The sequence below is a fragment of the Fundulus heteroclitus genome, chromosome 1 (genome assembly GCF_011125445.2).
Source record: "Fundulus heteroclitus isolate FHET01 chromosome 1, MU-UCD_Fhet_4.1, whole genome shotgun sequence".
NCBI classification, from domain to species: Eukaryota; Metazoa; Chordata; class Actinopteri; order Cyprinodontiformes; family Fundulidae; genus Fundulus; species Fundulus heteroclitus.
Window position 1 is genome coordinate 19,251,973 of NC_046361.1, and position 15,077 is coordinate 19,267,049.

The 15,077-nt window shown below is 39.9% G+C and overlaps 1 protein-coding gene across 2 annotated transcripts in view; it reads right to left on the reverse strand.

Annotated features, from left to right (window-relative positions):
* The window catches only part of cpne5a (copine Va), a 124,835-nt gene that overhangs the window by 53,213 nt on the left and 56,545 nt on the right, over positions 1-15,077 (reverse strand). For both annotated transcript variants that reach the window (XM_012870671.3, XM_012870670.3), the window contains 3 exons: positions 13,072-13,135; positions 6,689-6,792; positions 6,318-6,422 (listed from right to left, as the gene is read on the reverse strand). In XM_012870671.3, the coding sequence (XP_012726125.1) occupies positions 6,318-6,422; positions 6,689-6,792; positions 13,072-13,135 (273 nt within the window). The remainder of the gene's footprint in view (positions 1-6,317; positions 6,423-6,688; positions 6,793-13,071; positions 13,136-15,077) is intronic.

Genomic DNA, 15,077 nt, shown 5'->3' on the forward strand with positions numbered 1-15,077 from the left:
GTGCAGGGAATGCCGCTGTTGCCTTGCAGCAAAAAGGTCCTGGGTTTGAGTTCAAAACTGGGTCTTTCTGCATGGAGTTTCTCCCTGTGCATGTGTGGGTTCTCTCCAGGTACTTCGGCTTTCTCCAACAGTCCAAAAACATGACTGTTAGGTTAATTGGCTTCTCTAGAAATTGTCCTTAGGTGTGAGTGTGTGCGTGAATGTTTGTTTGTCCTGTTTGTCTCTGTGTTGCCCTGCAACAGACTGGCGACCTGTCCAGGGTGTACCCCGCCTCTCGCCCAGTGAATGCTGGAGATAGACACCAGCACCCCCCGCAACCCCATGAGGGACTAAACAGGTTAGAAACGGATGGATCAATATCAATATCTGCTTAAAGGTTGTTATTTTCAAAAGGTACTTTGAACCATTGGAATGCATTCTAATTTATTGAATGGGACTGTATTAGCCTGAGAGGATTTAGTAAGAGTAAATCAACTGTTTCTCCATCCTTTTGAGCTGAAAGGGGTGGGGGGGGGACTAGCAGGATGCTTCCATCAATCTCCTGTTAGCTGCTATCAATCATGTCCCAGTGGGTCCAGAAGGAGGAAGGGTGACAGAGGGCTGCCCTGCTAATTCTGACCTGAACTCATTCTGTCGGCACCGTTTACCAACATTACAAAGCTGTTCAGTCCAATGTGATGAACAAAAAGATAAAACAAGACTTTTTTTACCATGAATGTATGCTCTTATTACTATTAGAACAAATTTTCAGAATCAGGGTGAAAAAAAAATCAAACATTTCAAGAGGTCTTGACTACTATGACAGAAACAGCTAATGTACGTTGACACTAAGGGTGACTTAAGGCTGGTGATGAGTTGGCACTGCAATTGTTAGCAGTTCCAAGAAGAGACTTACAGCATCTCCTTAGCTTCAGTTTCAGTCCCCAATCAATTTTGCGCTCACATTGCCTGCTGGAGTAGAAATGAGAGAGATCCCACTTTCTGATCACTAATGGAGCCGAGTGATTACAAGGGTTTTATCAGATTCACACACGGCTGAAAAATGTGATTGCAGAGAGCAGAGTGTACTTCTCCTCCTTATCATTATCATCTTGTCGTTATCTCCACCTTCATCTTTATTGTGAAAGTACATAAGAAACATGTGTGACAAATGCAAAATGGAGTGGCCAATACATAAGGTCTTGCAAAAGTACTCGTAAGCATCAAACTTTTATGCATTTTCTAATGTTACAACCATAAACTGAAATTAGTTTTATTGGGAGACTTCTTGATAGGCCAAGACAAAACATAGAATCTAAACAAATGGAAAATCTGTAGTGTGCACTTTTATTCGGCCCCTTTACTCCAGTACCTATAAATGAAATTCATGTAAAAACAATAGCCTTTTAGGAGTTTGTCTAAATACAGCTGCTCTGTGAAGGCCTCAGAGGGGAGAGGGTACAGTAAGTGTCAGATAACATTGGTGATCAAACAGTATCATGAAGACATACAGGTCCAAAATTAAACTGTAGAGAAGCAGGATTAGCTTACAGAACAATGACCCAACCCATAAATGCCTCACAGGGCACAGTTCAATCCATCATCTGAAAATGGAAAGAGTGTGGCACAATTGCAAACCTACCAAGACCAGGCCGGCCGTGTAAACTGACAAGCTGATGAGGAGTGTTACTCATACAAGCAGCCAAGAGGTCCATGGTAACTCTGATGGAGCTGCAAAGATTCACAGCTCAGGTGAGAAAATCGATTGAAAGGACAGCTGTATAAGTCTATGAACCTAGCCTTTATATAAGAAGAAAATAATAAAAGCCACTGTTGAAACAAAGCTATAACTGTAATTATCTAGTCTGCTTGCTGTCTGCATCCTGCTGGCCTTGCCTGCCCAGATGCAATCAGCATCATTCACCACACCTGCGAGGCTGCCTAGACTGCAATCAAGTCCATTATCCACACTTGTTTCCTTGTCCTTATAAACTCTCCACTGACAGCAGGCAGGTGGCAGATTGTTGAGAGCTTTTTTTGTTAGTAAATGTCCAGCGTTTCATGCCTGATAACCATGTTTAATGTTTTTTGGATCTCCTGGGTTTGCCTTGCCCTTGTTGGACATCCACTAAGCTTCTGATTAATGGAGCTCGACCTGGATTATTTTTGCAACTGCAAACTTTGCTTAGGCCCTTGGATCTGTCTGCTTATCTCTTATCTGACCCCCTATGCATAACCCGAGCCTGTTCTCCAGACTCAGACCGAGCTTCTGCTGTCCTACCTGTCATCTCTGCAGTGAGTAAGCAAGCTCTCTTCACCGGTAGGGCTCCAGCTTGCTCCTGCAGGGTTCTCTGACTGTCTTTCTAGTTTTCTTTTATATGTAACACTGTGCCTGGCTCAAATTTCAGGTTTCCTTTCTTGTCAGGTTCATACAAATATGAAGTCTCCTTTGTAGTTTGCCACAAGTGGGGGGAAAAAACGTGAAAAAGTGCTCTGAGCAGATCAGAACAAATTCAAACTTATTTTTTCATGCAAAATACTATGTTTGCATGAAAACTAACACTGCATATCACTCTGAACACACCAACCCTAAGGTGAAACATGACAATAGCAGCATTATGCTTTGCGGACATTTTTCTCCACTAGGGAAAGTGAAGGTGATCAGAGTTGGTAAGATCTAAAGCTAAATACAGTGCAGGCCGGGAACAAATCCTGTTGGAGGCTGTAACACACACACACACACACACACACACACACACACACACACACACACACACACTTGGGTTGCAGTTCACTTTCTAGCAGGACAACAACCTTGTCGGCAAGGCAAGAAATAAATTAAAAAACATTCAAATTTAACTGGTTCACTAAGAGCAAATTGCATTTTAAACAGAATTTTGAATGCCGCTGAGTGGAAGCGGAGCACAAGAATAAACCACAGCAGACCAAACCATCAATATTTTACGATAAAAGTGAGCAGAGCCTAAATTGCTGTGAATTTCTTCTGCCGCATAAACCCTCAAAGGGAATCAGACATCTTTCATGCCTCTGCTCCATCTGTCTGACCCAATTAGTTTCCCTGGGCAGGTGAGCAGAGGCAGGATCGAGACAGGGAACCTTCGTTGACACCTGGCGTGGTGAAGAGGGCAAGGTTTAACATTTTCTTCTTCACTCTCATGAATATCTGCATCGACACGCTTTCATTCTTCCACACGCGCACACAGACACACGTGGACACACATGTGAACACACAATGTCGGGCTCATCTGTTTATTCCAACCCACCGTCAACATCTATAGAACAAGTGCAGCCGCTCTCCCTCACTATCTTTGTTTATCCTCTTTTTTTCTTATTTTCCTGTCAAAACTTCTTCTGTTGCTGGGGTGCTATGCAAGGCGCTTTGCTATCAAAAGAAGCAGATAAGACAGAAGATGTGGCTGCCAATAAGAAATGTGGGATGCTGAAAGGTTTCCACTGTTTGTGGGTGACTGAATGAGCAGCTAGGTGAAGCAGGAATTGCTTAGATAGAAGCCTTTTTATAGTGATCAGTGATGGAAGAAAATTGATTCTCCTTGAATCGCTCTTCCATTTAATATTAGAGGTGCATGGAGCTGAGAATCTGCAGCCAATTTCTAATCATTGGCCAATACCAATGTCAGCCTATTCAGACCTGCAAATCAAAACAAATGTACTTTTTTCTATTTTCAGCATAAATTGGAAGTATATTGAAGTAAAACTATTTTATAGCTAAATAAAGCTTTTAAAAAATACAACCCCCGTCTTTCTGCGTCACTGGAAATTTACAAAGACAATAAAATCCCCCTGGTTATTGTACAATGGTATTAACATAAAAAAACCCAACTAAAACTAGCTGCAGGAGAGCGGCTGAGAATAGGATGTGCTGAGTTCTCAACGAAAGTTACACTTAAATACTCAACATGCTCTGACAAACAAACAGAGATCATGCTCAGGTAAACATAAGCCAGTTAAACCTATCCAAATATTAAACACAATTTAAAATATTAACTATTGTGTTCTTTTCTTCATCAATGACAACTGGTTGATGAAACTCAGTCTGCAGAAGTACGCAGTCGAGTCTTTTCATTGAGCTGTGATGGGGAAAACCCCAGAAACCCATGACCACAGCAACATCAAAGTGGACACGGTCTGAATGCCCCGCCAGTACCACCACCTCACCAGACAAGAGCTACACAGATATTCTAGACTTTATCAAGCAGAAGCCTCAATGCCAGACTAGCCCAGGTAGAAGTTCTGCACAAGCAATTCCAGTCTTGAGGGAATCACTTGAGTACAGCCAGGAACAGGCGGTGATGCTGGTTGCTGAGAACAAGATGCTAAGGGAAAGTGGGTAAAAATTATGCGAAAGGATAATTCTGTGACAATTGGAAATTCAGTGAGACCATATTGTATATGCAATGGGAAATGCAGATTCTCCATTCCTAAATGCACAGAAGAAGACCCAAAGATCAGTGAGTGGGATTTCCTTCATCGGGTACTGAAAACCTAAAGTGACCCCTAAAAGATCAACATGTTCTACAGTGGGTATCATCTGGTAGCGAAGCAGCCTGACAACTGCCTGCCAAGAGTCGCAGCAAAATTTGAATATTTCAGCGCAAAGGAAAAAGTCAAAAGTTGAGGTAGGGAACAGAATGGTACAAACTACAATGAAGCCCTGAAGGAGATCCTTGATTGCAGACCAGCTCTTCTTCCTGTGAGGAAGAAGGTCATCTCAGATGTCAAGGTTGACAGGCTTTATGGACAGCTGATCCGGAAACGAGAGATGACTAATTGGCTTTACCAAATAAAACTGCACGTTGGATTAAACAAAAAAAACCTCTTATACGATTAGGGTGACCAAACATTTCTCTTTTTCCCGGATATGTCCACTTTTGATGTTCTGTGTGGGGCATCTGGCAGGAATTCACAGATTATTAAAAACATCTCACGTGACCACTGGGCACCACTTAAATGGTGTGATTCATAAAAAATGGACAGCCTTCCTTTCATGTGACGTCATCACTGAGCTGCTTGTTGTTATTTTCCACTCACAGAAAGAACAGCGCTGCACCGATGTTTACAAGATGTCAACGCGGCAGTATAGTTTTAACAACATTAGTTGAAGTAAACTAAAAACTGGAGTATAAATGTTTTTGTTTGATAACTAAGTGTCTTTGTGAAACTTTTTATTTTTATGATTATATTCAAAAGAAAAGAATACTTATTTTTTTGGGCTCAGCTGGGGTTGCTAGGTGAGGGGCAGTGACGGCTGATTGTGACATAATGATCGGGAGGCTTTTGAAACGACTTGTTTTCCAGACAACAACACAACATTAACTTATTGCCAAAAAATAGCTGGATTTTATTTCATTTTATCTTTTTAGCGCTTGGACTTTTTCTAGAAGCAGCAGAGACCCAAATGGAAGAACAAAAACATGTAAAACATGAATTTTGCATTATAGGTCTCCTTTAACATAATGGTACAGTGTACATACAAAGACAACATGATCCAGAAAGGAGATATGTAACCATTAACATAAAGAACACAGATAGGTCCGAGTGTAGACGACTGCAGGATTTATCATAGTCTCTGTTCTGCCTTTTCAACTCAGACTGGCACAGCACTTGTGGTGGGAAGAGATTTTAACCTCACTCTGAACACTTAGACAGGCTCAGCAGCTCATCTTCACTTCATACCTTCCCGTGAGCTGAAACGCTACAACAAGCTGCAGATTATTTTATAATTTTTTCAACAAAAGTGACCACAGTTCTCTACATTTACAAAGTATAGATTTTAAGTCTTTAGCATTTTATGTATTGTTGAGCACAACTAGCATGATTAGCATTACAAACTGTGAACTACCTTCTTTGTGGTTATTCCAAGTAGATTTCATACACTAATATTAGTCTTCTCTCAGTAATAACTTTCACTGCAAAGAATACTATTGTCAGCGTGAAGTCTTTCTTTTCTCAGTCAAAAAAAAGATGTTTAAGTTCACAATCAGCTAATAACTGATTAGAGCCTATCAGTTGTTCGTTTAAGGGTTTTCTGTTTGTTTTTGATCTATGTGTGTTGTATGGGTGCTTGTTTTGGCAAACGTCATTGACACATCTCCATCTCAAAATGTGATGGACAACCGATTTATCTTATCTCATGTTATAATCAGCTGATTCAGATCACTATCCATTTCCTTTGTGTCTCTAAATGATGGCAATCACGATGTAAGAGTTGGTTTTGTTTGATAACTAAAACTTTTAGGGTTTATATTTGAGTATGTGTGTATCGTTGAAGCTTAACTTTATAAGATTAGTCAACCCACCTCTCATAGTCCCCATTGCAGAGTGCTCTGACAGGGATGGAAAAGGGCTCCCACACAGGATTCAATGTGTTCTTTACCACCTCGGTCTTGTGACAGATGGTGAACCTGGAGCAGAAGATCAGAAGAAACTTAAAACCCTAAAAAACAGCCAAACGTCTTCAAAACAAAACCCAGAGATAAAAAAAAATCTTTCCACAGTAGCTTTGTAGTGTTTCAGACCATGTCTGTGTAGCTGTATCTGTATGCAGCTGAGTTAAAAGGGGCCACGGTATAAATTCTTCTGTTTTTGATTCCTTTCATTTAAAATCTTTACACACTTCAACCATGTTTTACTCCCCTAAAAGAGGAGCAGAATCCAGATGCAAACTCACGTGCCATCCTCGTTACTTCTATAGAAGACCATGAAGGGGTCTGACTTTCCAAAAAAGTCCTTTTTATCCAATTTGTTGGCACAGAACTGCATGGTGGCGTAATCCTACAAAGGAAAAACCACAGTCAGAGTAAAGGACATCGTAATTTGGTTCTTTTGCCTCAGTTTCCATCCTGTTATTTGTTCATACATGCTGTTTGCCAAAAATATAAAAGCACTGAAGCACCAAATAACAGGCAAAGAGCTGACTGAATTCTAATAGGGCCAGAACGAAACCAACCACTGGGCTCTAGTTTGTGAAAACCTGCAAATGCATTCATTACCATTTGTATTATGCAACCCTTGCATCAAAAATACCTTTTGTGCTCCGTATAATAATAGCAACGATGTGAGGCACAATGCATAAGCACAGAAATGGATTCTAAAACCTTGTACAGGCAGTAATAGGCTGGGGGCTGAATATGAGAGTATAGCTAACAATACACTAGAAAGGCTGGTATTATTTTAATTATACTAATTTAGGAACCAATTCAGTGTTCACTGCTGAATCTACAGGAGAGGCAATCACTTTGCTCTTGATTCATAACCTGGCAAGCCAGATTGATAATGTGTAGCTCTCTACGTTGTGCACATTATCAGTCTGGGACTACTCCCATCAAATCTGTTTGGGGAAAGACGGGACCTTCTGCAGAACTTTCTGAGCTGATTGAGCGAACGACTGCTAGTGCCCGCCTACCCAAGATTAGTTTCAGCCAATTACAGTATCAAATGAAATGTTCTAAGCAGCAGGTGCCACGAGAAACCACAACAAGTTAAGCTGGTCAAGGCATTTCTTGCTGTTCGAAATCAAGGATTCTGACAGAACAGATGTGATAGCAGCAGCTGCGTGTGCGTCCTACTGTGCTGCCATGTTTATTTTGGTTCAGCTGTGGCTCGGCAGCTCTGGCTCTTTATCATAGCTAGAATGTCACGCCTTAACCCATAACACTGCAACGTGATTGGCCCGAAATGTTTTTGGCCGATCCCAAATGGTTGGGGTCGGAGTATGTCAAAATACATTCTCGTGTGTTTGTGAACACAAAATGCAGGAATTTAGCTTTCATGCAAGATTAATTGAGTCCTAAAAGACTCCCAGCAGTCTAAATATAGTCTTGTATTTAATAAAGTGGTGGACAGTGGACGTGCTATACACTCAAACGTTTACCACAGAAAAAAGTTATATTTTTGAAGTCCGCAGACATCCTTCAGCTTGTCATTATTTAAGCTTTGACAAGAACCTAGGGCTTAACCATCTAATTTCAAAGCAGGTGAACATCTTCAAAAAGTCAATTTATTTCAGGAATTCAATTTAAAAAAATCATTTACCTTTATTACACATATAATGATGTAGGTAACATTTTTAATTCTGTTAACTGCAATGAGTATGTCTTGCAGCTTATAAAAACACAAAATTCAGTTCAGGTGAAAATTTGAATATTTTTAATTGGGCATTTGTATGAGCAAGAATGCCTTTATTTTACGGTCGTGCCATAAAATCAATGTCGGATTAAAGTCTAGACTTTGACCGAGCCTTTTCAAGACTTTTGCTGGTCATGAGGTGGACTAGCTTTTATTCTTTGGATCAATATCAAATCCAAAATGGTCTGGAGCTTTCATACATGGTTCCATCAGTTACAGAAAGTGGTGCAGTTCCTTAAGCAACAACAACAAAACCCAGACCAGAACACTACCACCAAGTTTACCCTTTTGGTCTGATCTTTTGGTGATAAAAACGCTTTTCTTTTTTCACCAGATGTAACATGACATATACCTTCAAAAACTTTCCATTTTTGTCTTGTCAGCCAAAAACAAATTTTTCCAAAAGTTTTGCTATTACAAAGGTCGGTTTTAGAGTGAGATGGGCCTTGGCATTCTTTTTTTCGTCAACAGTAGTTTTCAGATTGTAACTCTGCCATGAATGCTGTTGTTGGCCACGCTCTGTTTCTGATAGTTGAATCATGAACTCAGTGTTCATGATTCAGTGCTTAACTGAGGCATGTGAGGTCTGCAGTGCTTTAGATGTTGTTCTGGGTTCTCTTGTGGCCTCCACTATGAACCGTCAATGCACTATTGGAATAATTTTGGTCAACCACTCCTTTTTTTCCATTTGTGGATAATGGCTCCCACTGGGGTTTGGTCAAGTTTGAAAGCCTGGGAAACAGTATTGTAATGCTTTGCAGACTGATAGGTGTCAATTATGTTATTTGTCATCTGTTCTTAAATTTGTTTAGACTGAGGTGTGCTTTATGAGAACTTTCAGCCTATGTCCAGTTATCAGGTTATTTATTAAGTAACTACTTGATTCTATAGGCCTGGCTGTAATTAAGCCTGGGCTTGGCCTGAGAAACCAAATATAGCATTAAAGAAATGATTAATCATATTCAATTCCTAATTTAACAGAGAGCAATTACATTTTCAGAGATTTCTTTCTCTCTGACAAATTAAATCATCGTTTGAAAATATTTTGCTAATAAGAAAAAACAGAAGAAATCTGTAAAGGTGGAAATAAAATTGCCATTGTAGTTTCACTGTTTGAATTGAATATGTTGAAATCAATTAATTATTTTAATAATATCCTACTTGATTCAGATGAACCTGTATTTCTTTAAGACACACAAGGACATATTCAAGTAAAAGTGTTTCTTGACTTTGGGAATGTAGGAGCTATTTTCATCCTGCAAGTCCCCAGGCTTCTAGCTTTTGAAATGCTACTATTTGATCTGAATCAGCAATGTGCTGAGCACGGCCTCTATTGATTGCTTTGACCCACATCAGAGGGGCACGGTCCGTCTGTGACCGGCCTCACACTAACCCCTATCACATCCCTACATGGCTCAGACGCAGACGCAGCACGGACCTGACTGTTCTGTTGAGACAGCTGCATGAAGAGAAGTGAATTACCGTGTAGCACAAAAATACTTTGGTTTATTCTGCTGAAAATCTGCTACCTTGGTTATCTTGTTTTTGTGCTGCAGTAAAAGTATTCATTTTTTCAAAGCATAGCATGATACGATATAATGGAGAAAAGCTCATTAAACACAGCCAGTGCTGTCAACTAAATTGACTGTTTTACATCTGCTTTCATTTCCTTTTGTCATTTTAAATATTATGAGTGTTTTTAACCAGTTTGGAAAAAAAAGGTAGGAGGCGTGCTGATAGAAATGTGTCTCTTCCAGATTGATGTAGATTAGCAAACATGGATAGAAATCCACTTTGCATTTTAAACCCAAACTATGTCAAAATATTATTGGTGGCTTTTCACAAGAACATCTTATTTTCCATATTCCCATTTGGTATATTTATACAAATAATGCAACATGGCAAAAGAGCTTTCTTATGTCAGTTACCAAATCCCTCTATAGCCATCCTGAACCCACCCTGCAACAACCCTGATGCAACCTCTACAATCAAACTATCAGGGCAACAGTGTGCCTTAAACCCTCATTAGGCACAAATAACACATACCCACTTTGGTGCTGCTGTGCTGTGTTCCCTCATTAAGTGAGGAAAAAGCAGAACATTCATTTGAGCCACTGAGGTTCAGCAGCAGCAGCAGGGGAATACTGAGTGCAGTCGGCATGCTTTTCTCTGCTTTATCCAGATTCCGCTGCATGGGATAAGTTGCAGAGCGATCAAGGTTGTCAGTTTCTCAAAGTGGGGCTCTTCTTTCAGAGGGCCGCAAAGCAAGTCAGACAAAACCTGAATGCATGTTGCATAAGCCTCTATGGCATCTTCTAGATAGCCGAGTGTAGGGAATCTCTTGGTGAATTATGTGCCAGAGGATTATATGGACATTAACACAGCTCTTTTGTGTATTTCATGCATCAATCCATTCATTCTATTTGCATTTGTCCACAATCATGGATTTAAATACAGAATGCAAGACAGAAGGAGAGGGTTTCGTCGAATGTGAAATTGAGTTTGGTGAATGAAAAGAAACAATTTGAATTCAATACGGAACTGGAAATGTTTGTGTAAGAAAATTGCCCGACATAATCATAGCAATCATTTAGAAATTAGGTTTTACTTTAGGGATATATAGTGGAGTAATCCATGTGTTTATCCCTCATAATTTACTTACTGATGTTATTTGTTATTCATAATAAACACTGAAGGATACAATTTAGCTGCTATGCATGCTACGTGCCTGTCGTAAATTGGTTGGTGAAATGCAGAGTAATTGTGAAAAAGCATAGTTCCTCACAAAGTATATTAAGAGAATTTACAGGAAAAATCGCAGGGACAGCAGGCCTTAAAAAATGCAGTGATAAGGATGGCAACAGGTTGATCCAACAAAGAACAATGAGAATCAGAGAGCAGATACTGAGGGAAAAGAGGAGAATGACATTGGATGCAGGTAAGTTAATCAGGGGATTATGTGGATCAGCTGAGGCAGAAGGAAGGCAGACAGACTGGGGGAGGGAGAATACTAGTAAACCAAAGAGGAAAGAGAGAAAACGTATAAAGAACAGAACACAAAGATAAACTAGGAAAATAATGCAAAAGAATTAATTAATATGACAAATGCAAATGGCTAATGCAAAAATTGCAATTGAATAACGCAAGATTTTTTAATGTACAACAAGATCAAACCCATAAACTAAACATCTCGAGATCATAACAGCGCCTTGCATTAAACCTTTATGTTTAATGTTTAATTACCTTAAACATGGCCCAAAAAATCCCAGACCTAAATCCAAGTGAGAATCTTTTGTAAGACTAAGACCTAGCAAAAGTGATGTTTAAACACACTATCCAGCCAACCTGACTGGGTTTCAGCTATTTTGCATAGAAGAATGGGTACAAATTTAGATTCCTAAATATGGAAAGTTGGTAGAGGAATAATCCAACATACTAGAAGTTGTTGGTGTACTACTTGTAAAGTTTTACTTATTAAATTTTGCAACTTCAATATTCAAAGAGGCTTTCTTAACTTTAAACCGGGTCAAGCTGTAGTGAAACCAGGGGAAGATCTGAAAGCAGCCAACCACTGCTCAACACTCATATGTGCCAGAGATAACGGCAGCCAAGAGGAAGTCTTTGATCCATGCAAAGCCTGTTGCTCTGTCTAATGATACCTGGCTAATCCACCACGAAGGCTCGAGCCAGAACTTCCCCTGTTGATTTCCCACTCCGCTGGTCTTATTTTTCCTTAAATAAGAGCTGGAGGCAAAGCAAAACCGCTGCTTCCTATGGTTATTGGTCACAGACGGATTCCTTGATAAACACTGTCCAGGTAAATGGTAGTAATTCTGAACCATCATAAATCACGCATGTGGGACATTGAAGATACCAGTGTTTTCACATCTACTTATCTGTCTTTTATTCTATAAAAAGTATCTCAAGATGCCAAGGTAATGCCATTCAGAGTTAAAATCTGTGCAAACGGGGCAGATCCAGAGTGACACACCTTTCTATCTCTAATTGACTGGAAACAGTTATTTGTACCGGTAATGATCATTTGCATTTATATTACTAAATCGCTTCCTGAAGTGGTGCTTTGCACTGATGTTGCTAACCGCTATTATCGCAGATGCAATGCACCTGATGACACACAGCAGCCCTTCAATGAGTATGAGCGCTGACACATGAGTCCAACAGGGCAGAATCAGTAATGGTTATCATGGCAGGTCCATTATCAGCATCAATGTGATGTGCCTCTTTCTGACTGGAGACTATTTAAAACAAAATAAGAAAAGCCGGGTCAGGTAAAACTGCCGTCAAACTAAATGTAAGTACACGGGGAATTAACACAGCTTTGAACCCTCGAAACATTACATGTTATTCCGTGCAATAAAACAAGTATATGGACACTTAGTGGGTTACTGTAAAACCTCAGAGGGAGGCCCAATAGTGTTGCCTAGAATATCTTGCTGCTGTCTGCTACTCTACTGGTAGCACTATAATGTTGTTATTTACTATCTTCATTTAGCAATGTGGATAGAAAGCCAATGAGCATTACTGGACACAGGTTATTAATGCGGACTCATGGATTAACACACCACACAGCAGAGTAAGTGCCCGATTTAGTGACTGGAATAAAGGCAGTCTCATTAAATAACAATTCATGCTTGTAGCACACTCACTAGGTACACAATCTCCAAATGATAAACGCATTCGCTTGGCAACACGCCATATCCTGCTCGTTTAATGAGGACATTTATGATACGATGCATCTCACTGATGGCAGGGATATAAAACATCCCACTTCAGAAAGGCAGGCATTTGGGCACTGCTAAACATGCATTTGCATGGAAAGATGAAAAATCTTTTCAGTAAATGCTGCGAAAGCATTTGTTCTCAAAGAAATTAGAAAGTAAACTGGTCAAAACTTTTTGGACTTACTCTGCAGTTTCCAAGCTCTTCAGCTGATAAGATTATGGTTCCGCACGTCTTCCCAGGAATGCCCCTGTGGAGGGGGAAAAAAAACGATTGTTTACACTTTCAATAAAAGCGGCTTCAATGATCCACTGCTTACCTCTGAGTTTTTGCAGCCTGCCTCTAGGAGGCTCTTTATTGTCTTTAAAATGGCCATGAGTTGTGACATTTTTCCAACAAACTCTTCAGAGTAAAATTTTAGCATCAACGATTATTTCCAGAAACCGGTTTTAGTATTTCCTGTAGCGCCAGCTTATTTTTAATGGGTTTTATTTGTGGTTGTGTGAAAAAGGGTATACTTTAACTGGGCACTGTGAAACTACTGCAACAAAGAACTACTCATCCCAGTTTGCTTATGCCTAGTTGCAGTTTTAGGGTTTGTAAAGGTGGCATGTGCTTGCCTCTGATTTATCTAGCAGCCGAGGGAAAGTTCCCTGCCCAGATCTGTTGTCATACATCACCTACTTTGCTTTTTTTTTTCTTAATACATCCACTGAATATATTAATCAAACTATACAATATTGGCACATTTTTCTAGAATTTCTGTAAATGCATTTTTCTTTATGTGGGTTTATGGCAACTTGCCATATTTCAGCATTCCCTGTAGCTGTAAAAAAAAAAAGATCCGTGAAGTAAATTTAGGTGAAAGCAGAACAAAATGGATTTTCAATTTATCAATCATACAGCAGCTCTCCAGCTGCTGACATCCTGTCATCTTTTCAGAATAAAGATGGAAATTACATGCATGTCCTGCTGCGGCCTTAGCTGGAGTCCAATCATTAAAAGGTCAAACTTGCTGCGGATCCTCATCAAGCTGTGACAACTGACGTGCCTGTCACTTAACAATGGATTCTCTCTGTCTAAACCAGAAGTAGTTTGTCACTACAGCAACAGAGGCTTGCATTATTAACCAAGTCAATCCAAAGCACAAACTTGCTGAAGCTGAACATCCAAGAATAGGTTATGCAATGGGGGCTATTAGCAAATCAAGAGTGCTTTCTTCATCCCGATCTGCCTGTGCTAGTTATGTTGCCATTACTGTTGGGTTTCACAGTTTAACCTGTTTTCAAAGCTCTCTCAGAACATCCAATGCTGAATCACATCTAGTAGAACGTAACATTAAGGTAAATGACGCCCCTAAGGAATCAGGTTTGATCAATTCCTCAAAATAGATCATCCATTCAAAGGATTCAGTTGTAAGTGTTGCATAATCTTTAAGGAGGAACGCAGCTGTAAAGTAAAGCAGCTGTATTTGTAGGGCAGACGTATTTAATTATTGTGCTCTATCTTTTAAGGTCTAGAGAGACCCCTCTCAAGGTGAAATAACTACCCTTGAATTATTGATGTTTTACTCCTCTAACCATTCATGGTGCAGTTTGATGACACCTCAAAGAGATAGGAAAATGATTAGGTACACCTAGCCAACCCAGCAAATCCAGCACAGTCCTGAGGCCAACCTATCTCTTTGTTATCATTGCAATGGCCAGCACTTCCATCCATCTCGAAAAATTAAACTCAAGTGAATGTTTAAGAATCAGTTCAAGATAGACCCCTCTGCTACCACCTCAGCTGCTGATAAGTGAGCAGGCACTGAAAGGCCAATAGTCTTTTAAATTAGTCATGCATTATTGAACACAGCATTTTCTCCGGCGCTTTCTTGTTAAAATGTGAAGAGCAAGCACATGCTGAGTGCATAAATAGTTCCTACTTGCTAACATGTCTGTGGCACATGACTTCCTTCCACAAATTTTGACCTGAAATTTGACTTTTGGAGATGTGGGAGCTCCTGCGAAAACAGACCCCATTCTCTCCACATTAATTCCCCGACAAATCTTCAGCGGGAAAACGCTGATGATGAAATAGTTTGAAATGCAAAGAGATTGTCAAGCTTTCTGTGCATGAACAAGACGTATAGTGTGAATGCTAAGAGGGACTCAGCTGGTTATATTATCATCTTGCATTTCAATCTGTAT